General features: G+C 36.4%; 2 protein-coding genes across 2 annotated transcripts in view; both read left to right on the top strand.

Annotated features, from left to right (window-relative positions):
* Nucleotides 1-342: 342 nt before the first annotated feature.
* Nucleotides 343-7,918, top strand: LOC114538314 (eukaryotic translation initiation factor 2 subunit 3-like). The gene is made up of 14 exons (XM_028559463.1): nt 343-505; nt 1,030-1,093; nt 1,276-1,337; nt 1,727-1,792; nt 2,484-2,605; nt 2,712-2,806; nt 4,191-4,349; nt 4,615-4,749; nt 4,890-4,984; nt 5,221-5,365; nt 5,678-5,733; nt 5,815-5,928; nt 7,199-7,371; nt 7,496-7,918. The coding sequence occupies exons 1-14, from the start codon at nt 452-454 to the stop codon at nt 7,551-7,553; spliced, it is 1,398 nt and encodes a 465-aa protein (XP_028415264.1). The 5' UTR covers nt 343-451; the 3' UTR covers nt 7,554-7,918.
* Nucleotides 7,919-8,293: 375 nt separating this feature from the next.
* Nucleotides 8,294-21,218, top strand: part of LOC114538331 (protein mono-ADP-ribosyltransferase PARP4-like) — a 25,308-nt gene continuing 12,383 nt past the window's right edge. The window contains exons 1-10 of the mRNA XM_028559483.1: nt 8,294-8,489; nt 9,005-9,200; nt 10,069-10,144; nt 11,300-11,384; nt 11,619-11,753; nt 12,173-12,337; nt 12,745-13,065; nt 13,347-13,507; nt 14,030-14,345; nt 15,227-15,450. Coding sequence (XP_028415284.1) covers nt 8,355-8,489; nt 9,005-9,200; nt 10,069-10,144; nt 11,300-11,384; nt 11,619-11,753; nt 12,173-12,337; nt 12,745-13,065; nt 13,347-13,507; nt 14,030-14,345; nt 15,227-15,450 — 1,814 coding nt within the window. The 5' untranslated portion in view covers nt 8,294-8,354. The remainder of the gene's footprint in view (nt 8,490-9,004; nt 9,201-10,068; nt 10,145-11,299; nt 11,385-11,618; nt 11,754-12,172; nt 12,338-12,744; nt 13,066-13,346; nt 13,508-14,029; nt 14,346-15,226; nt 15,451-21,218) is intronic.

The following is a 21,218-nucleotide window of genomic DNA, read 5'->3' as shown; positions in this document are numbered from 1 at the left end:
TGCTTTATCTCTCAGTGTGTCTTCTTTATCACTCCAGTTATAATTATCTCTCAGTGCGTCTGGCTGTAGTCACTCCAGTTATACTTATCTCTCAGTGCGTCTTCTGTAGTCACTCCAGTTGTGCTTATCTCTCAGGGCGTCTTTTGTTATCACTCCAGTATGTTTATCTCTCAGTGCGTCTTCTGTGATCACTCCAGTTATACTTATCTCTCAGTGTATCTTCTGTGATCACTCCAGTTACACTTGTCTCTCAGTGGGTGCTCTTTTATCACTCCAGTGTTGTTTATCCCTCAGTGCATCTCTCGTGATCACTCCAGTTACAGAGATCAATGGTCACTGACCGTCACTCGTGTATTGCATCAGCTCGAAGCAGAATTTCGCTCATTTTTTGCTTTTTTACGCAAGAAAAATTTCATTTTTATTTCATCAACAAAACCTTGTTGATGCAATCATGAGCACCGAGGTAGGCCAGCCTCGCTTATCAAAGCAGGATTTATCAAAATTGGTAAGCATATTCATTTTATTCCAATCCTTTCCCCGTCCTACAAAGATCTTGGTCCCTATGTATAGTTTTACCTTTGTAGATATGAAGTGAGTTTATACTGCAAAAATTATCGCTTTTTATGTGGTTTCTACGGCATGATCTGACTCAGGAATGAGTCTTATTTCGAGATCTAATAATGCTTTGAATTCTTATTATTGTGGAATGGTTGATTCTTCTTTGTAAACTAAACTATTTGTAAGATATTTAAATAGAAGTTAAGGCAATCTCAGGCTGTTTTTGGTAAAATATTTGTGCAAAGATTCGTGTGCAAGTTAACCAGATCAGTTGCTGGGTGCATTGCAAGCTAATGGGTTAACAAGAGACACTGACAGATAGTTTTGTTAACTTATTAACTGACAGTACTCTTCCACTGATGAGTAAAATCATCTGACATTAGACAGAGTAAAATACTAAAGTAGGCCACATCTGGGTGCATTGCAAGCTAATGCCTGAGCTGAAAAGGTTATGTCTTTTAAATTTTATAGAAAATCGAGGAACTAAATCCTCTAACACCAGAAGTAATCAGCCGTCAAGCAACTATAAATATTGGTTAGTATTGCTCTACCAATGATGACAAAGTTAAAATATGATTACTTAGTTTCAACTCTCTACACCATGTACGTCTTCATGGATTTGCAATGAACAGGTTTAAGATGTAATCTTGCCTCTGAAGGCTTATGCAATTGCAGGAAATAATATATTTCAATAATGTAAATTTCATTAATTTCTAGGCACAATTGGTCACGTGGCTCATGGAAAGTCAACGGTTGTAAAAGCTTTATCTGGTGTTCAGGTATTGTGTATAAGATTGTTCGAAAGAAATCTCAGACATTGCAAAGCTTGCGTTGTTTTACATTGTCTTCCACTTCAACTGTATTGTAGCAAAACCTCGGATATCTCATTGTTTTAAAGTCATTAGTTCTGGTCGAATACTTCGGAAACAAAGAAATACGCTACGTTATGCTACAATATGGTTGAAGTAGAAAACAGCTTTGATAGCAAGTTTTATCATGGCATTTTGCCTGAGTTAGAATAGAGAGCTATCATAATAACTTGGTAGCAAAGTTCATCTTCCGTCAAAACTGCGACTTCTGAAAGATATAAATCTCAGACATTATAAACAGCATTTTATGTTGTCATCAAATTTTGCGACAACCTGCTATATGCTTGTTTATTTTCCAGACTGTCCGATTTAAAAACGAACTTGAACGAAATATCACAATCAAGCTTGGCTATGCTAATGCAAAGGTACTATGGTTATATAAATACTTAAACAAATTAAGGCCTGTTCAGACTGTACAACTTTGTCGGGTCCAACTCACTTCTGATGTATGGAATATAGTTTGTTATTGATAAAACAGTCTGCATTGGCTTCAGTTGATTTGCTGCCCGTATACTTTGCAAGTCAACAGATTATAAAAAATCCATCAGAAGTGAATTGGATCTGATAAATTTGTATTGTGTGAACAGACCTTTAATTAATCACGTACTGTACAATGATCACTACATATATTGATAGTTATAGACTTGACATTTCGTCTTGAATGTATGGATCTAAAATATTAGAAGAACCTATCAACTAAAACAAGAGCCACTAAGCTTAATATTTAAGTCTAGTGCATTTGCAACAAACCCAAGGCCTCTCAACTAGACTGATTTTTGTTTAGATTTGCCCTTGATTAACACAAGATAATTCTATTCCGAACATTTCTTATTTATTTTTACCCAAAAGTTTATTTACTCCACCGACAATTAGCCTTGGAATTAGCCATACAATTTTAATATTTCTTCACTGACAGACAAAAGAAATCAGAAACTCTGGATAATTTTCCTTACCTTACCCATTGCTGTAGCATATTTCAAAGAATATATGTAGTTCATTGCAGAAAATAGAATGCCTACAGTATCTACCCCATATTTCAAGAAAAATATTTCTTAGATCTACAAATGCAGCAACCCCAGTTGTCAGAGGCCCAGCTGTTATCGATCAGCAGGAAGCGCTCGCGAAGACATCATACCATGTGAAAGACCAGGTTGCCAGGGTAAATCGCAGTTAGTGAGGTTTGTGTACATAAACTCTTACAAACCATGAATTTTTGTGCGTTGTAAATCTTGATAGAACACTTTCTAAAATCTATTCATAGAGAAATGATTGTTTATTTTGTAGACATGTTTCTTTCGTGGATTGCCCAGGTCACGACATTCTTATGGCAACCATGTTGAACGGAGCAGCCGTTATGGACGCCGCAATGTTGCTAATTGGTGAGATTTCCATTCCAATGTGTTAAAATGGGAGGGTTAAATGTTTCATCAACTATCATTGCTTGATCAAACGAGAACAAGAGTTGCATGAGAGTTGATAAGTGAGAGTTTACATGAGAGTTTCATCAACTATTATTGCTTGATCAAACGAGAACAAGAGTTGCATGAGAGTTGACAAGCGAGAGTTTACATGAGAGTTTCATCAACTATCATTGCTTGATCAAACGAGAACAAGAGTTGCATGAGAGTTGACAAGCGAGAGTTTACATGGGAGTTTCATCAACTATCATTGCTTGATCAAACGAGAACAAGAGTTGCATGAGAGTTGACAAGTGAGAGTTTACATGAGAGTTTCATCAACTATCATTGCTTGATCAAACGAGAACAAGAGTTGCATGAGAGTTGACAAGCGAGAGTTTACATGGGAGTTTCATCAACTATCATTGCTTGATCAAACGAGAACAAGAGTTGCATGAGAGTTGACAAGTGAGAGTTTACATGAGAGTTTCATCAACTATCATTGCTTGATCAAACGAGAACAAGAGTTGCATGAGAGTTGACAAGCGAGAGTTTACATGGGAGTTTCATCAACTATCATTGCTTGATCAAACGAGAACAAGAGTTGCATGAGAGTTGACAAGCGAGAGTTTACATGGGAGTTTCATCAACTATCATTGCTTGATCAAACGAGAACAAGAGTTGCATGAGAGTTGACAAGCGAGAGTTTACATGGGAGTTTCATCAACTATCATTGCTTGATCAAACGAGAACAAGAGTTGTATGAGAGTTGACAAGCGAGAGTTTACATGAGAGTTTCATCAACTATCATTGCTTGATCAAACGAGAACAAGAGTTGCATGAGAGTTGACAAGCGAGAGTTTACATGGGAGTTTCATCAACTATCATTGCTTGATCAAACGAGAACAAGAGTTGCATGAGAGTTGACAAGCGAGAGTTTACATGAGAGTTTCATCAAGTATCATTGCTTGATCAAACGAGAACAAGAGTTGCATGAGAGTTGACAAGCGAGAGTTTATATGAGAGTTTCATCAACTATCATTGCTTGATCAAATAAGAACAAGACTTGCATGAGAGTTGACAAGCGAGAGTTTACATGGGAGTTTCATCAACTATCATTGCTTGATCAAACGAGAACAAGAGTTGCATGAGAGTTGACAAGCGAGAGTTTACATGAGAGTTTCATCAACTATCATTGCTTGATCAAACGAGAACAAGAGTTGCATGAGAGTTGACAAGTGAGAGTTTACATGAGAGTTTCATCAACTATCATTGCTTGATCAAACCAGAACAAGAGTTGCATGAGAGTTGACAAGTGACAGTTTTATGGCATGTACATAACTGTATTCTTCAATCTTTATTCCAGCTGGCAATGAATCGTGCCCCCAACCTCAGACATCAGAACATTTGGCAGCAATCGAGATCATGAAACTTGAACATATTATCATCTTGCAAAACAAAATTGATCTTGTACGAGAAAGTCAAGCAAAGGACCAGTATAAAGAAATTCTGAAATTTGTTGAAGGTATTTGCTTTGTCCTACATTTATAAATAAAGTTAGTTTTGTTTAGGTTTCCTCCTGCAGTAACACTGGATCAATAAGAGATGATCCTTACTGGACCTCTAGGAAGAACAGTTTAGAACTGATAGAGTTATCCAGTATAAATAAAGTTAGTTTAGTTTAGGTTTTCTCCTGTAGTAACACTGGATCAATAAGAGATTATCCTCACTAAACCTCTAGAAGAACAGTTTGAAACAAAATATAATTTTGTGTGTTATCCTTACCAAAGGTACAGTTGCTGAAGGAGCTCCAGTTGTTCCAATCTCGGCGCAGTTGAAATACAACATTGAAGTCATCTGTGAATATATTTGCAAGAAAATACCCATCCCAAGACGAGACTTCACATCACAACCAAGGCTCATTGGTGAGATGACTGACCAACATGACTATAACCAAATACTGTAGAATCATTTGCAGTTGAATGAATGGTGTAATGAAACTGTATCTTGCTTTGGTTGAAGAATTATTCACAATTTAAACCTTGAAATACTTGCTTGATTTCAGTGATCCGTTCTTTTGACGTGAATAAGCCTGGATGCGAAGTACAAGACCTTAAAGGAGGTGTTGCTGGAGGAAGCATTCTCCAAGGTGTCTTAAAGGTATGGTTGATCACTTTTTGCTGTCCCCATTCCATAACAAACAAGTCGAATTAACCAGCTTCTTTGAGATCTTCCCAGCTACTCCAAGTTTACATTGTTGTGGAAATGCGTACAATTGATAGCTCCACCTACAAAGCTCTACTAAATTATTACTCTTACCAGAACTTTAAAGGATGCAATAGGTCTGATTTGAAGCAGGTCTATACTTTTCATTCATTTCTAATTCAACATTTTAGGTTGGTCAAGAGATTGAAGTACGTCCAGGCATTGTTTCCAAAGATGAGAAAGGAAAACTGCGTTGGGAACCAATCTGTTCTGTGATTGTTTCGTTGTTCGCCGAACAAAATGATCTTCAGTACGCCGTACCTGGTGGACTAATTGGTAAGAATATCCATCAAACTTTACCCAAGAAACATGTCTTTTGTATCAGGGATATTTCATCAAACTTTTCATTCCATTTAAACCATGTGAAAAACTGCATTTCATATTCCATTTATCTTCATTTTAAGCTAGTTGTTGGAACGAAAATTGACCCAACTCTTTGCAGAAAGATCTGTCAAACTTTACCCAAGACACATGTAGACCTTTTGTGTCAGACAACTCGAGCATTGGGGGATATCTGATCAAATTTCCATTGCATTAAAACATGTAAAAAGCAGCATTTCATAATCATTTATCTTCATTATAAACCAGGTGTTGGAACGAAAATTGACCCAACTCTCTGCAGAGCTGACAGAATGGTTGGCCATGTAAGTACAGAATTTCATTTAGGTTTCATTATTTACAGCTTTCAATTCCTTTTGACAAAATATTTTATTTTCTTTGGTAAGGTTTTGGGAGCAGCTGATGCGTTGCCAGAAATCTACACAGAACTGGAAATCAGTTATTTCTTGTTGAGGAGGTTGCTGGGTGTTCGAACAGAGGGTGACAAAAAAGCTGCCAAGGTAGAGTAAACATACAATATGTGATGTTAAATGTTTCTGGATAAAATAGTTTAGGTTCCTCCTGTAGTAACACTGGATCAATAAGAGATGATCCTTACTAGACCTCTAGGAAGAACAGTTTAGAACTGATAGAGCTATCCAGCATAAATAAAGTTAGTTTAGTTCAGGTTTCCTCCTGTAGTAACACTGGATCAATAAGAGATGATCCTTACTGGACCTCTAGGAAGAACAGTTTAGAACTGATAGAGCTATCCAGTATAAATAAAGTTAGTTTAGTTTAGGTTTCCTCCTGTAGTAACACTGGATCAATAAGAGATGATCCTTACTGGACCTCTAGGAAGAACAGTTTAGAACTGATAGAACTATCCAGTATAAATAAAGTTAGTTTAGTTTAGGTTTCCTCCTGTAGTAACACTGGATCAATAAGAGATAATCCTTACTAGACCTGTTACGTTCGCCGGTGAGAACGAACAAAAAATGAGAACAGTGTTGAGCATTTTAAAACATTTAGTGAATTATAGTGAGCAATAAACAACTTAAACTTTACAAAGCACATTAACAATATCCTATTTCCTAACATTAACTTATCTGGTAAGAGTAACAGTGAATAGCTCCATAGTTGAAAATCCATCATACATCCATCTATGTTATAATGTTCATTTGGTCAGCCGTCAGCTTAAATTAGCATCGTCAGTTATGGCATCTTGTAATGGCTGTAATCGCTTGCTTATATCTATTTGCGCTCGGATCGACTTATATACGCTTGCTAAGAGAAACTGCAAAACAACAAGTAATTTCCCCTACGCAATTCAGAGCGTTGTAGCGCATGCTACCATGGCTTTGTGGTTGACACCAAGCTACGCACTTGCGGTTAGGCGTGGACATAGCTATTGCCTGCTCATGCTTATACCTATTTTGCTTACTCATGCATGTAAGTCTTGCGAGAATAAGGTTAACTAACTAAAAGGTATATATATTTATACTAGCTAAGTATATGACTCTATATTATTATACGATCTAATTACATGATATTATGTATCATGTAACAGACCTCTAGGAAGAACAGTTTAGAACTGATAGAACTATCCAGTATAAATAAAGTTAGTTTAGTTTAGGTTTTCTCCTGTAGTAACTCTGGATCAATAAGAGATGATCCTTACTGGACCTCTAGGAAGAACAGTTTAGAACTGGTAAAGCTATTCTGGATTGATCAGATTTCCTCCTGTGGTGACATTGGATGAATATTGATTCCTCCATAATCTTTATCCAGGTTCAAAAACTAGCGAAAAACGAAGTTCTGATGGTCAACATTGGTTCACTATCAACTGGTGGTCGAGTTCTCGCAGTCAAAGTTGATTTGGCAAAGATCGTGTTGACACAACCTGTCTGTACGGAAATTGGTGAAAAGATTGCATTAAGTCGAAGAGTGGAAAAACATTGGAGGTTTGAATGAAGAATATTTGTTCTTGTATTCCTCTGTTTGTTTGTTTATTTGTTTTCCATAACTTGTTTTTGTTTACTTGCTTATTTATCAGTTTATTTACGTTACCTGTTTCTTCACTTTTAGATTAATTGGCTGGGGAAAAATCAGAAGAGGTCTTACAGTAAAAGATGGGTCAAACTAAACGACCACATTCAAAAAAAGGACGTAATCATTCGGTCACTGCTACATAATACAACACTAAATATATTTCTATCTTACCGACTGTAAAGTAGTATATATTTGTATAAGGGAATTGATTGCTTAAAAGAGATGAGATTAGGATCTACAACATTTCATTTTGAAGTTTATTCCTTTTCTTTAAGCAAAAACGAATTTTAAGATTACTTCACTCAGGTATTGTTTTAAACCGCAAGAAACATAAAGGGCACAAGGACAATGGACTAGAGTACATAGTTCATTACATAGTATAAACCATTGCTTGAAAACGTAAAAATATATTGAAAAATTACTAGTTTATGCAACTAAAGTTTGTAGATACGGTAAAAGGGCTAGATGTACCTTTTGGTGGTGGGAAATAACACTATACAATATTTATACAGTGTTTGTTGGTCTTTAATCGATTTTCTGATTCTGGCCTGGACTATAGCAATTTGACAGTTTCTAGACACATTATTACGATCGAATTTTCTTGTTATAAGGTATCAATATCTTAGATTTTAGAACCGTTTTCATATAATGAAATAGGAAATAGTTTCCCGTGCCTAATATGAATTTTCTATCAAATTTTCTCAAAAATTTCAAAATATACCCGGACGTTTGTAGTGGCCGCCGGTTCTTCCCCAAACAGGAACAGGAAGAAGACGGAGTCAATTGTCAAATTGCGTCATAATTTTAATATTTAGCAATGTTTTGAAATGTAAATGTAACAACAACATTTGCAGCATTTCTTGCAAAACGCTGAGGGTTTTTTCATCGATTAAGCATGGTTTTATTCTTCAAGGATTGCCAGTTCACGGTGGATTTTACTTCCAAGCACTTTGCTTACAAACGAAAGCAAGAAATCCGTCGAAATATCGTTGACCATGGAGGAACAATTTCGTACATACTGAATAACAAGGTTTGCTAAATAGTTAAACATGTGTCCGGGCTATGAAATATTCCCATTTCTCTGCAAGCAATGCAAATTTTCAATTTTCAATTATGAAAATCTTCTCCCTTTATGGTAAATGAGTACATTTCCAAGTACATTGAGTGCATTTAAATGAGTACAAAGGCTCGCAATAATCAATGTGCTAAATTTAAAGGACCTATCATGTTTACACAAGGAAGTTTAAAGTTTGGTAGTCGCCTTAATACAGCCTTTACCCCTTTAGTATAGTACAGAAAGGTTTATCAGTTGTTTTTATACAATTCTGTTGTGTTGTAGCCAGTTTAAATCTACTGGCTAACATCAAATTGTTCTAGTTCTAACTTCCAAGTTTTGATCTACTGGCTAGTGTAAAATTGTACTAGTTTTAATTTCCAAGTTTAAAGCTACTGGCTAATTTTAACATAAAATTGTACTAGTTTTAACTTCCAGGGTCCTACAACTGGACAATCATATATATATATTTATATGGTATATTATTTCAGACCAAGTACTTCGTCTCAGAAAACAAAGAGGTAGACGACACATACAAGGGCAGGGCAGCTCTGAAACTTGGTATACCGATTGTGTCATTGTCATTTATTGACGACTGCGCGGAACAGCAGAAGTTGTTGGAAAGCGATGAATATCTCACGATTGGCAAGTCCTTGGCCAACCAGTTTTCCTCTGGTATCATCAAAGGTAGAACTTTTATATATTATGGTTCTCTTCTAGAAATGAGTTAGCATGTACAGATTAATATAGCTATGGTCATGTGATGGTGAATGGAATTTGGGATTATAATTGTATGACTGAATGGTACTTTAAGCATTTTTATTTCCTCCAGGGCTGTTTAGTGTGCATGCAATAACATTCAGCCATTTTGTTTATTTTGTCAAAATCGTTAATTGTACCGTGTGTATACTGTACATGTCCACCGAGGCCTAGCCAGCATTGATAATTTGGGGGCCAATGTTCATATATTCATGTTAATAGAAAAGAAATGAATCTGGACAGCATATCACAAGTATATGAATACACCCCCCCCCCAATTATAGTTCTAGGTACACCAATGCATGTACAATTAACGAAATAACTGTACTCTTCTTGACCAATCAGCATCCAGTAATTTTATCAGGCTAATAATAAGCATACTAATGAATTTATTAATTTTTAATTTAATATTAGTTTTAGTCAGAATGTCTGTAGAATTCGATTCATAACCAGGATTATCAATTACACTAACTAAATAATTAGGAAACTATCAAGTTAACTAGATTTCGTAGATGCTGACATTTGGATTACTAATTTGTAGTTAAATACCATAACAAAGTGAATTGGTTGCTAATTAGCTGATTAATTGAGAAATAAGTTGATTGTGTCCATACATTAATCTAGCAATTGCAAAGTTAGTGGCATTTTGAGCATTATTTAAAAAAGATATTGATACTAAATTAGATTATATTTGTTATGTATTAAACAAAAATATTCTTTGGCATTCCTCACCACCACAATTAAGTATAATTTTGTAATTTAAACCTAATTTTTGGTTATATTTCTGTTTTACCAGCAGCTTCCAAGACACCGAATGTCTCGAAACAAAAGACACAAAAGCCCCTGACATTGGCAAATCTTAGAGCTACAAGGTAATGATGAATCATTGAATTATTTTAACATGGGCATAGATATGTGAAGTGGGTTGGGGGACAGTTGCACCCCCTCTTTCAGAAGCATCCCCCCCTGAATTTAAGGTGAATCCAGTCAATAAAATCATCAGCCTGCTTCCATTCAAAAGTATTTAGCCCTTCTAAAGGTCTATGAACATGGTTATGCTTTTTTTCACAAAACCAATAGACATTTTGCTCTATAAATGACAAATATGACAACGGATTTTCCATCATTTTTACAACTTTAATACTTTCAAATGCGAAGAATGTACTGAAATCTTATGAAAACTAAGGAAACAACATCTTCGTATGATTAGATCAAGGAAATTAACCTAACATTTTCTCACATTTACACCTTTTTACCTGCATTTTAATTTTCAGCTTTGCGATTTTCTTCGTTTTTCCAGGCGATTGCACAATTTTCGGCGTATTTATTGCTGTCTAGAGACTAGACCGCTCTTCGCGTTGTCCCATACCCCTTTCGTAACCCACAGTTTTCTTTTTTTCTCGATAATTTACCTGCAAAAGCTCAAAATCTCTCCCAAAAAGCTTTTGAAAACGCTGAAATGATTGAAAATCGCTGGAAATTTCGAGTTTGCGAAGTGTTCTTCTTTCTTGCTGTCGTCAGGCATCACGGGGGACTAAATTCGACCAATCAGCGCGGCTCGTTTAGTAATTGCCCGCCAATTTTTGACCAATCAGCGCACTGGGTTTATCCGTTGGCGCCAAATTTATTACGCGAAGAAATTTACAACTGAAATTTGTTTTGTTTTGAAAAAGTTCGCGTTCAAAAACTGTGTATACCTGCGGCCGGTTGTATCAAGCCCGTTTAGCTTAAACGGTGGATAAGTCAAAATTAAATAACACTCTTACATCTCTCTTGAATGAGTCAACTTGAATATTATGCACTGAATATGTATTGTAAACACTATCTTTGTATTAAAGGTTGAAAACATTTAGTTGCTTGTTGAATAAAACGGCAGACTTGCTTTCTATTTTGAACGTATCCACCGTTTAGCTAAACGGGCTTGATACAACCGCCGGGCCCCTGCCGTATTCGTAGAATGCATATAATTTCCCCTATATTTTCCTTCTGTAATAGTTTGACGTTTCAAATGTACTTTTCTACCGTAGGGTTTATCAGTTTAATCAAGATAACGAGTCTATTCCTTTCTTTCCATCTGATGATTTTGAAATCGTTAAACATTCGTGGTTTAAGGTAACTTCCTCTTAAATTTTGCCCACAAGGTAACGCCACACAAATCTCAAAACTAACTAACGGCTAACTTGCTCCAATATCGTTTAAATAACCGGTTATAGAAAGTTTCTTCGCTTGAAAGGCTAGCTCTAGGCTAAGCTATACGTGACTACTGCATGGACACGCATTTTGATGAAGATTGAAAACGGATTACCTGACCCGTAAACTAACAAGGAATACTTAAATATTTTCTAGAAATCTGACAAAAATGGTTTGTTTCGTTTTGTCGCTATTGAACTGCATATCAGTACTGCCAAGGAAGGTGAGATTGACATCGAAAAATCACATCCAAGTCATCGTATATTCTCTCATTCTGGAATCCTTCAAAAGGTTTGACAAGCGGAGAACTTGTTAGATTGTACCGTTTAAAACAGCTTCTTCTTGGCTTAGCATTATCTCTCAGTGTACAGGGGCCGGTTGTATCAAGCCCGTTTAACTTACACGGTGGACAAGTTCAAAATAAAAAGCAAGTTTATCGAATTATTTAACAAGCGAACTAAATGTTTTTAACCTTAATACAAAGATACTGTTTACAACTACATATTCAGTGCATAGAATTCAAGTTGACTCATTCAAGAGAGTTCAGTGTAAAAGTGTTATTTAATTTTGACTTATCCACCGTTTAAGCTAAACGGGCTTGATACAACCAGCCCCAGTAGGTTACATTTAAGTTCTTGTAGTGTAAGCTTTCGCGGTAATTTTGTAGTTTGAATTTTATTTTCTTCATTTAAAACGTTGCTTTCTTTCAGGGAATTGATGTGAATGAGAAACCTGACAAAAAGGAATGTCGTTTTGCCGACAACTCCGATACTGCTGAGCAATTGTATTCCCTTTTCTGTTCACAACAACAGCCCGAATACCGTCGGCAATTCTCAGCCTTTCCTCCTGGTGTTGGATCGCATAAAATGATTTCTGTAAGTCATGAAAAGGTTTTGAACTGATAGAGCTATCCAGTATAAATAAAGTTAGTTTAGTTTAGGTTTCCTCCTGTAGTAACACTGGATCAATAAAAGATGATCCTTACTGGACCTCTAGGAAGAACAGTTTAGAACTGATAGAGCTATCCAGTATAAATAAAGTTAGTTTAGTTTAGGTTTCCTCCTGTAGTAACACTGGATCAATAAGAGATGATCCTTACTGGACCTCTAGGAAGAACAGTTTAGAACTGATAGAGTTATCCAGTATAAATAAAGTTAGTTTAGTTTAGGTTTCCTCCTGTAGTAACACTGGATCAATAAGAGATGATCATTACTGGACCTCTAGGTAGAACAGCTTAGAACAGAGCTTACTGATTTTAAGTTTGTATTTTGACTCATTTCAGAACAATATATCCAGTGAAGTATTGAACAAAGAAAATCTGTCTCCTCCTGTGAAGGCGCTTGTTCACAGCATCTCGTCTGAAGCGATCGGAGAGCTGAGTTCTCTACTCAGCGATTCGGTTGAACAGCTCAAACTGGAAGATATCTCAAAAGCTGAAGGAGTATTGCAAGCTATTCGAGAAATTCTCGACAAAGGCGATGCTTCGGATGAAAATTTGGGGAAATATTCTCAGGAGTTTTACTCGCTCGTTCCACACAACGAGGAATACGTGAAAGAAATTAAAACAAAGCGAGTTATTGCAGAAAAACAGGATCTCTGTCAGGTACGTTCTGATTGGCTAACATTACCGAACAGATAATCTGATTGGTCAAGCGAACAAGTGAAATCTGTTCCTAAGCCAATCAAAGGCCGCGAGTTAGTATCGGAAAGCGCGGGAAGTTCTCGTATCATTCCGGAAATTGACGGAAGTTTTCCCGCTCTTTTTTATATCGACAATATTTTGGTTAAATTTGACTATTTTTCCCCCAAAGGTATATAATAAAATACTCAAAATATTAAAAATAGATTTCCAATTTATCGAGGCTAATTTTTATTCTTCTTTAGTTAATTAAAGACATCTTAAATGTAAACGAAGCGACGAATTTCTCAACGCGAAGCAGCGACGAAGCAAAATACAAAGCGTGCGGTTGTCATCTTGAAAGTCTTTCGAAGACAACAGACGAATACTTGAACATTGTCAATAAAGTGCTGTCATCCTCGACCAGGTAAGGAAATATTTGCCAGCTATTTTCTCCTAAAATTGAAATCACATAGGTTCCTCTAAGATTTATTTTAGTTCTAAGCTGTTCTTCCTAAAGGTCCAGCAAGGATAATCTGTTATTGATCCAGTTTTACTACAGGAGGAAACCTAAACTAAACTAACTTTATTTATACTGGATAGCTCTATCAGTTCTAAACTGTTCTTCCTAGAGGTCCAGTAAGGATCATCTCTTATTGATCCAGTGTTACTACAGGAGGAAACCTAAACTAAACTAACTTTATTTATACTGGATAGCTCTATCAGTTTTAAACTGTTCTTCCTGGAGGTCCAGTAAGGATCATTTCTTATTGATCCAGTGTTACTACAGGAGGAAACCTAAACTAAACTAACTTTATTTATACTGGATAGCTCTATCAGTTCTAAACTATTCTCCTAAAGGTCCAGTAAGGATCATCTCTTATTGATCCAGTGTTACTACAAGAGGAAACCTAAACTAAGACAACTTTATTTATACATTTTTTTCTAGGAATATCAAAGTACAGAACATATTTTCATGCCAACGTCCAGCCGAGTCAGCGCATTTCGAATCCCATCTTGGAAACATTCGTCAACTCTTCCATTCCTCGAAAGCGCAAAATTTCCTGGGTATTTTATCCCGGGGTCTTCTTCCCCCCAAAATTGTGGTCCGTGATTTCGGAGGTGAGCGCTCGGACGCTGGTAACTTGGGGACTGGAATCTACTTCGGTTCGGATGCGACGACGAGTGTGAAGTACTCGTCCCCAGGAAAAACTCGGGGAACACGGTTACTTCTCATATGCGAGGTTGCGTTAGGGCGTGTCAAGGTAAATAGCTATTATTTTTAATTGCTGAATCTATCTTTGACTCTGAAAGTCAAATAATTGACACCGCAAAAATTGGTAAGACTAACCTGCAATTCTCAGTACTTTGGCTTCAAACTTGGTGAGAAAACCGCTGCATAAATACTGAGCAAAATATGTCTTGCACAAAAGATTTGAAGCTTGCACATGGCAAAAACGAATCGTCTGAATTAATAACCTTGTGTATACTTCAAGCCTCAAAATGGCCATTTCACAGCTGTCAGATGTGTATGATGAGCTGTCAAAAGATTGCAGAATGCGTATTTAGAAGAAAAATTGAACTTTTCAAAGTTATTCAATAGTTTTCTCTTTGATAGCGATACAGAAATGCACAATTGCGAACCAGTGTTTATAGATTTCCGGCTTGAAACTTCATAAACACCAATTTCTGCGGTGTTCAACTGATCTAGTCCCTGCCATACCTGTGTGTCTTAAAGTGATAGTGAATGTGGGTATAAGGTGAATTGTGATTGTCCATCACGTGAGGTGGACTAGCAAAGCAAAGGTCGCTGGTTCGATTCCCACAGTGGTAAAGCAAGTCTTACATCTTGCGTGGCTGGTAACTCAGAGACAGAGTTATAGCACCATCACAAATCATCACAAACTCTTCATTCAGTTTCAATATCCACTAGTCTCATAGATTTGTTCCAAGCCTCGCTCAAAATGGTTTTAGATTTCGATAGGTCTATCCAGGGTAATCTTGAGATCTGTAGTACGCACTGATCTCAAAATTACCGCGGATAGACCTATCAAAATCTAAAACCATTTTGAGCGAGACTTGGAGAAAGTCAACTACTCTCATTACTGACCGCATGTTCAATAATGAATTGGTCTTTCGTTTCCAGGACTTCACAGAATTCACCTATGATTTGGAGCATGCGCCCGATGGCTACCAGAGCTGTCACGGTGTCAAAAACCAACCAAATTCTTGTCCATCAGAATTTGAAGAAGACGAATATGTTGTTTACTCTGTCAACCAACAAAGGATTCGATATTTGGTCGAGTTTAGTTTACCAGAAGACGATGTAACGGATGTCATCATCGATGATACTGTCATTGGACGTGGAAGGTAGGAGGAGAGGGGCCTGGGTGCGTGTTTAATCAATTTCTAATCCTTTAACCATCGTTCAACAACAGCTCCTAAGGGCTGAATTTCATTTATGCCTGGGACCAGTTGTTCAAAAGTAGGTTAGCCTAACCCTTGGTTAAAGAAAATCTTTACATCAATATTTTTCATCGCTTGTTCACAAAGTTGAATATCTTTTCCATAAACATTTTCTGAACTGGCAAAGCCATATTTTGTAAAGATTTTAAAACGAACAGCGGCTCTGAAGCACTTAAAAGTGGATTAAAATTTAACCCAGGGTTAGCGCTAACCCAGCTTTGAACAACTGGGGCTAGTTGTTCGAAAGGCGTTTAGCTTAAACGGTGGATAAGCCAAAGTTTAAAAATACTCTAATACATCTTGTGAATGACTGAACCTGCATCTTATGCATTCAATGTGTACTTCCATTGACAATTAAACTATTTACATCGAAATATTTCAGCTCAGTTGTTCAATAAATTGTTAATTTGGTTTTTTTTTTTGAACTTATCCACCGTTTAAGCTAAACGCCTTTCGAACAACCGGCCCCTGGCTTCTGGTTTCCGTTTATTCGTGAGTGTCGTGAACATGTCAAGGTGTTTGATGTGATTGAGAGTATCTCTATGTGTGTGTAGTCGACAATGACCGATTTAAACACTGAAATAAAGACAAATTTACATCCGGACTATTTCTCATCGGTGAAAATGACTTCTTCACGACAATTACGATGAAATGAAAACCGGACTTCGCCGGTGAATTTAGCCTGAACACAGACCTACGTTTCACCCGCCCTAAAATTTGCGGGTAGAAGCAAAGGCGAAAAACCAGGCTATCAGTCTTTTCACATATATTCGCAAAGCGACAAGTGACAGATGGAAACGAGTGAATAGTTATGAATGCTTTGTGTATACAATTGCTCTTATTTCAAGCATTCCTAATTTATCAACTCGATCACATCCATCAAAAGAAGAAAATCTGTTATTCCAAAGTCACTGTCAAACCCATGGACAAAAACTTTGGAATAAAGTCGAAACATAACGAGAGTTCTACGAACTCAAATCTTGAGTTTCCAAGATGATGTTATTTGGACTCTCCTCGCAATAATGCGCCGAACAATTACAAATCCTGATAATTTCCTTAAAGTAGTTCCTGATTTCATAATGGCGACATTTTTCGGTAGCAAATAAGCTACAACAAACGTCAGTAAATCACGTCTTAATACTTAGGAATTAGCCGACTATTAGAACGTTAAAACACTGGTATTAAAAATCCTCACTGATAAAACCAGTTGAAACCAATAATAATATTGCCTGGCAACCACCCGTTGCAATATTATAAACAAAATATATATCAGTCTGTGTAGCGTTGTGTGAAATATTTTTAAACAAAGGCAGTTTGTATGTTTTAACACATGATTTTGTAAAAGATGTGAGACAAATTCTGATACAGACTTTATCAACATTGATTACAATGTACTTCGTCTAAATATTTTATTATTATGATTGATTTTTCTTTCCATATAATGAAATAAGAAATTCCTACCAATATAAACACAACCAGTTGCAAGTCAGTATTTGAATACGAGATGCTGAGCTTTTGTCACAAGACAATGAAGACATGTTAAAAATATCTTTTTTCATACTACAAATTCCTGTCAACAAAAGACGCTTTCAACACTTTATACCGAAGCGATATTTGTCTGCCTTTTCTAAACCGATCAAAAGATTTCAAGCAAATACACAGACTTCTCTAAGAACGAACACTGTATATATATTCAGTCTATAAAGCGAGGTTTATACTACAGAGCGACAAACAACACAGAACTTGCTTTATTATTACGACACAAGAACGACGTGAAATATGGCTTCATATATACTAGGCTACGATGAAGAAAGGTTTGTGGACAAAATCAATCAAAATTTTCATTGTCAGATTTGCTTCAACGTCTTGAAAGAGCCGGTTATGTGTTCGAGAAACCAGCATTCTTTTTGCCGTTGTTGTATTACGATACATCTGGAAAATTCTCAAACATGCCCAACATGTGCTGATGAACTGACCGTAGAGACTTTGGCCGAACCACAAAGAATGGTAAAAGATCTTATAAATGAGTTAAAAATTCGTTGCGTTTACATCGACAGAGGTTGTCAAGAAGTTGTAGAATTACAGCATCTTGACCGGCATGAAGATACATGTGGATATACACCAGCCGTTTGTACAAACCAAGGCTGTGGTTTAATTGTCAACAAGCGTGATCTTATTCACCATGAAAGTGAAGTCTGTGAATTCCGAAAGTTGAAGTCTCACTCGTGCAGAGAAATGACGAAAACTTTGGCAGATATGGATGAAAGAATGGGAAATATCGAGACGAATAATGTAATAATTGAAACTAAAATTACAAATTTACAGAGGAATATGGCAAGAAGTACCGCTGTCGCAGATATAAAAGCAGATATGGAAGGAAAACTCGAAGCGGTTAACAACGAAGTCAAAGGTTTGAAAACAGCTTTGGTCAGAGCTTTTGATGAAATGAAGGACGTTCTTATCACGATGGAGGGCAAGCAAGAAGAAAACAAAAGAAAAGAAGTAAATAAACCAAGTGGTGATAAGGAAAATATAATTGTTGCTGGAGGTTATAAAACTAACTCTGTAGAGATGTTTAACTGGCGTCAAAGAACATGGTCGCCATTACAATCAATGCCAGAGAATCGTGATGGAGCGACTTCGTTTATTTATAACAATCATATGACTATAGTTGGGGGTCTCTGTGATGGGTCTGGCATTGTTGATGATATGATTAGAATGAATATTGACCCAAACCCTGATCTCTCAACACACTGGAGTGTCTGTCCTGTTAAACTACCTGATAAGTTGTGTCACCACAGCAGTGTGCTGTATAATGATCAGTTGATAGTCTCTGGAGGTGATAATGGAAATGGTTCATCTGACTTGATCAGAGCAGTCCAGCTTGTTCCTCCCTATACTGTGAAGACCTTATCAAGAATGCCAGAACCAAGAAGATATCACAGCATGGAAATATTTGATGATAATTTGTTGATCGTTGGTGGAAGAACAACTCACAAGTTTAAAGACAGCCTCAGCAGTGTCGTACTGTACGATATGAAGAAGAATGAGCTGAAACAGTTGTCACCACTGCCGTATGAAGTGAGTCACATGGCAACTGTGAGATGGGGAGACAAAATCGTTTTTATTGGTGGTGTTGACAAACATAACAATGCATTTGATACAGTTATCATTTACAATGTCAAGACAGAACAAAGTCACATGCTGCCATCAATGAGATGTAAGAGGTCGGGATGTACTGCAGTTGTTATTGAAAACAACATTGTAGTCCTGGGAGGGTCGGGTGAGGGAGGAGACCTAAAGTCAGTTGAAGGTTTCAACTTTGAAAGGTATTCTTGGGAAGATTTTCCAGAAATGTCTCAAGGAAGATGGATGTCCACTGCTGTTGTTGTGTGAAAATTGACGTAGGATGTTGATGAGCTCGTTTATGTGAAGTATCGCCATAATCATAATATGAACTATTTAGAGTAGATATTCAAAATATTTAGTTGTAGATATATTATGTCATTTTATGCATGTTTTTTCGCAAAGAACTATGGCACAAAGTTCGTAACAAGTGGTTTCTAGATTTCAAAACATTTAGTTTTTAGACAAATTTGATTCTTTGTAGGAGCAAACAAGAATATAAACAATCATTTTTCAAATATTTCAATAACGGTTCAAATCAGGATTATGATTAACGAAAGACTTTCGCTTTCCCATATAGCAAGAAAGCGCCACAAATTTGCTTGTAAACCATCGCTATTTACTTGAAATTACAGCAAAATGTTTGTAAATAGATTAATGGTAAAAATTTTCATATTGTATCGTACTAAGAAAGAATAAATATTAAATGATTTATTAAGGAAATCCCTAAACGATCCATTGTCAATATTTTTATTCCTTTTTGCATGGATAAGTTTGGTTATAAAGACACTTTCTTACAAAGTTATTTCTAAATTCGTAGGAAAACTCTCGTACAAATGGCAAAATTATTTTTCATTTGAGTCGAATCGAACCATTTTTACGTGTGAGTTTTTGGTTGATGGAAAATCGAGTGAAATTTATATAGTTTTAAGTCCTAACCTTGGGACAGTTGAGAAGAATTTAGCAATTACCAGACTTCCAGGCTTCCTTCAGAAATCAAACATTACGTCATGAGCGATGACGTGAACAGCTCTGGTCACTGAGCTATATACATTGTACGGAGTAAGCTGACAAGAGCGAATGTGAGTTTAAATTATATAAAAGGATTGATCCAATGCAATGCGACAGATAATTATCGTAGTTAACTACAGAATACGGAATTGTGATTGACCAATTGTGATTCAATACCTTTTTATACAACAGACCGAGGAATATCATTCTCATATATTATTTCGCTGAACAATTACAAATCCTGATATTTTGCAACAAAGTTGTTGCAAAATTTCATAATGGCGACATTTTTTTCTAGCAAATAAGCTACGACAAACGTCAGTAAGACACGTCTTAATACTTAGGAATTAGTCGACTGTTAAAACGTTAAAACACTGCAATTAAAAACCCTCACTGATAAAACCAGTTGAAACCAATAATAATATTGCCTGGCGACCACCCGTTGCGATATTTTAAACAAAATATATGTCAGTCTGTGTAGCGTTGTGTGAAATATTTTAAAATAAAGGCAGTTTGTATGTTTTAACACATGATTTTGTAAAAGATTTGAGACAAATTCTGATGCAGACTTTATCAACATCGATTACAATGTACTTAGACTTAGTCTAAATATTTCATTATTATGATTGATATTTCTAGTCTAAATATTTCATTATTATGATTGATATTTCTTGGTTTAAAGTATCGTTTTCTTCGAACTCATTTCCATATAATGATATAAGAAATTCCTGCCAATATATACACTAAAACACAACCAATTGCAAGTCAGTATTTGAACAAGAGGTGATGACCTTTCGTCACAAGACCTGACAAAAATATATTTTTTTTCATAAAGACGCTTTAAACACCTTACCGAAGGGGAAGCAATATTTGTCTCCATTTTCTAAACCGATCAAAAGATTTCAAGCAAATACACAGACTTCTCCAAGAACGAACACTGTATCTATATTCAGTCTATACAGCGAGGTTTATACTACAGAGCTACAAACAACACAGAACTTGCTTTATTATTACGACACAAGAACGACGTGAAATATGGCTTCATACATACAAGGCTACGATGAAGAAAGGTTTGTGGACAAAATCAATCAAAATTTCCTCTGTCAGATTTGCTTCAATGTCTTGAAAGAGCCGGTTATGTGTTCGAGAAACCAGCATTCTTTTTGCCGTTGTTGCATTACGAAACATCTGGAAAATTCTGAAACATGCCCAACGTGTGCTGATGAACTGACCGTAGAGACTTTGGCCGAACCACAAAGAATGATAAAAGATTATTTGAATGAATCAAAAATTCGTTGCGTTTACATCGACAGAGGTTGTCAAGAAGTTGTAGAATTACAGCATCTTGACCGCCATGAAGATACATGTGGATATACACCAGCCGTTTGTAGAAACCAAGGCTGTGGTTTAATTGTCAACAAGTGTGATCTTATTCACCATGAAAATGAAGTCTGTGAATTCCGAAAGTTGAAGTGTCACTCGTGCGGAGAAATGACGAAAACTTTGGCAGATATGGAGGAAAGAATGGCGCAGAA

This window comes from Dendronephthya gigantea, unplaced genomic scaffold, assembly GCF_004324835.1.
Source record: "Dendronephthya gigantea isolate DGI-Jeju-01 unplaced genomic scaffold, DenGig_1.0 000180F, whole genome shotgun sequence".
In the NCBI taxonomy this organism is placed as follows: domain Eukaryota; kingdom Metazoa; phylum Cnidaria; class Anthozoa; order Malacalcyonacea; family Nephtheidae; genus Dendronephthya; species Dendronephthya gigantea.
Note: the sequence above shows the minus strand (reverse complement) of the source record. Positions and strands in the feature narration are given on the sequence as shown.

Bases quoted from the DNA above. Each gene is read 5' to 3' on its own strand.
- LOC114538314 (XM_028559463.1), top strand. From the start codon at position 452: ATGAGCACCGAGGTAGGCCAGCCTCGCTTATCAAAGCAGGATTTATCA. The intron at 2,606-2,711 runs GTTTGTGTACAT...TTTATTTTGTAG, and splicing joins GGTAAATCGCAGTTAGTGAG to ACATGTTTCTTTCGTGGATT. The intron at 7,372-7,495 runs GTTTGAATGAAG...CTTCACTTTTAG, and splicing joins AGAGTGGAAAAACATTGGAG to ATTAATTGGCTGGGGAAAAA.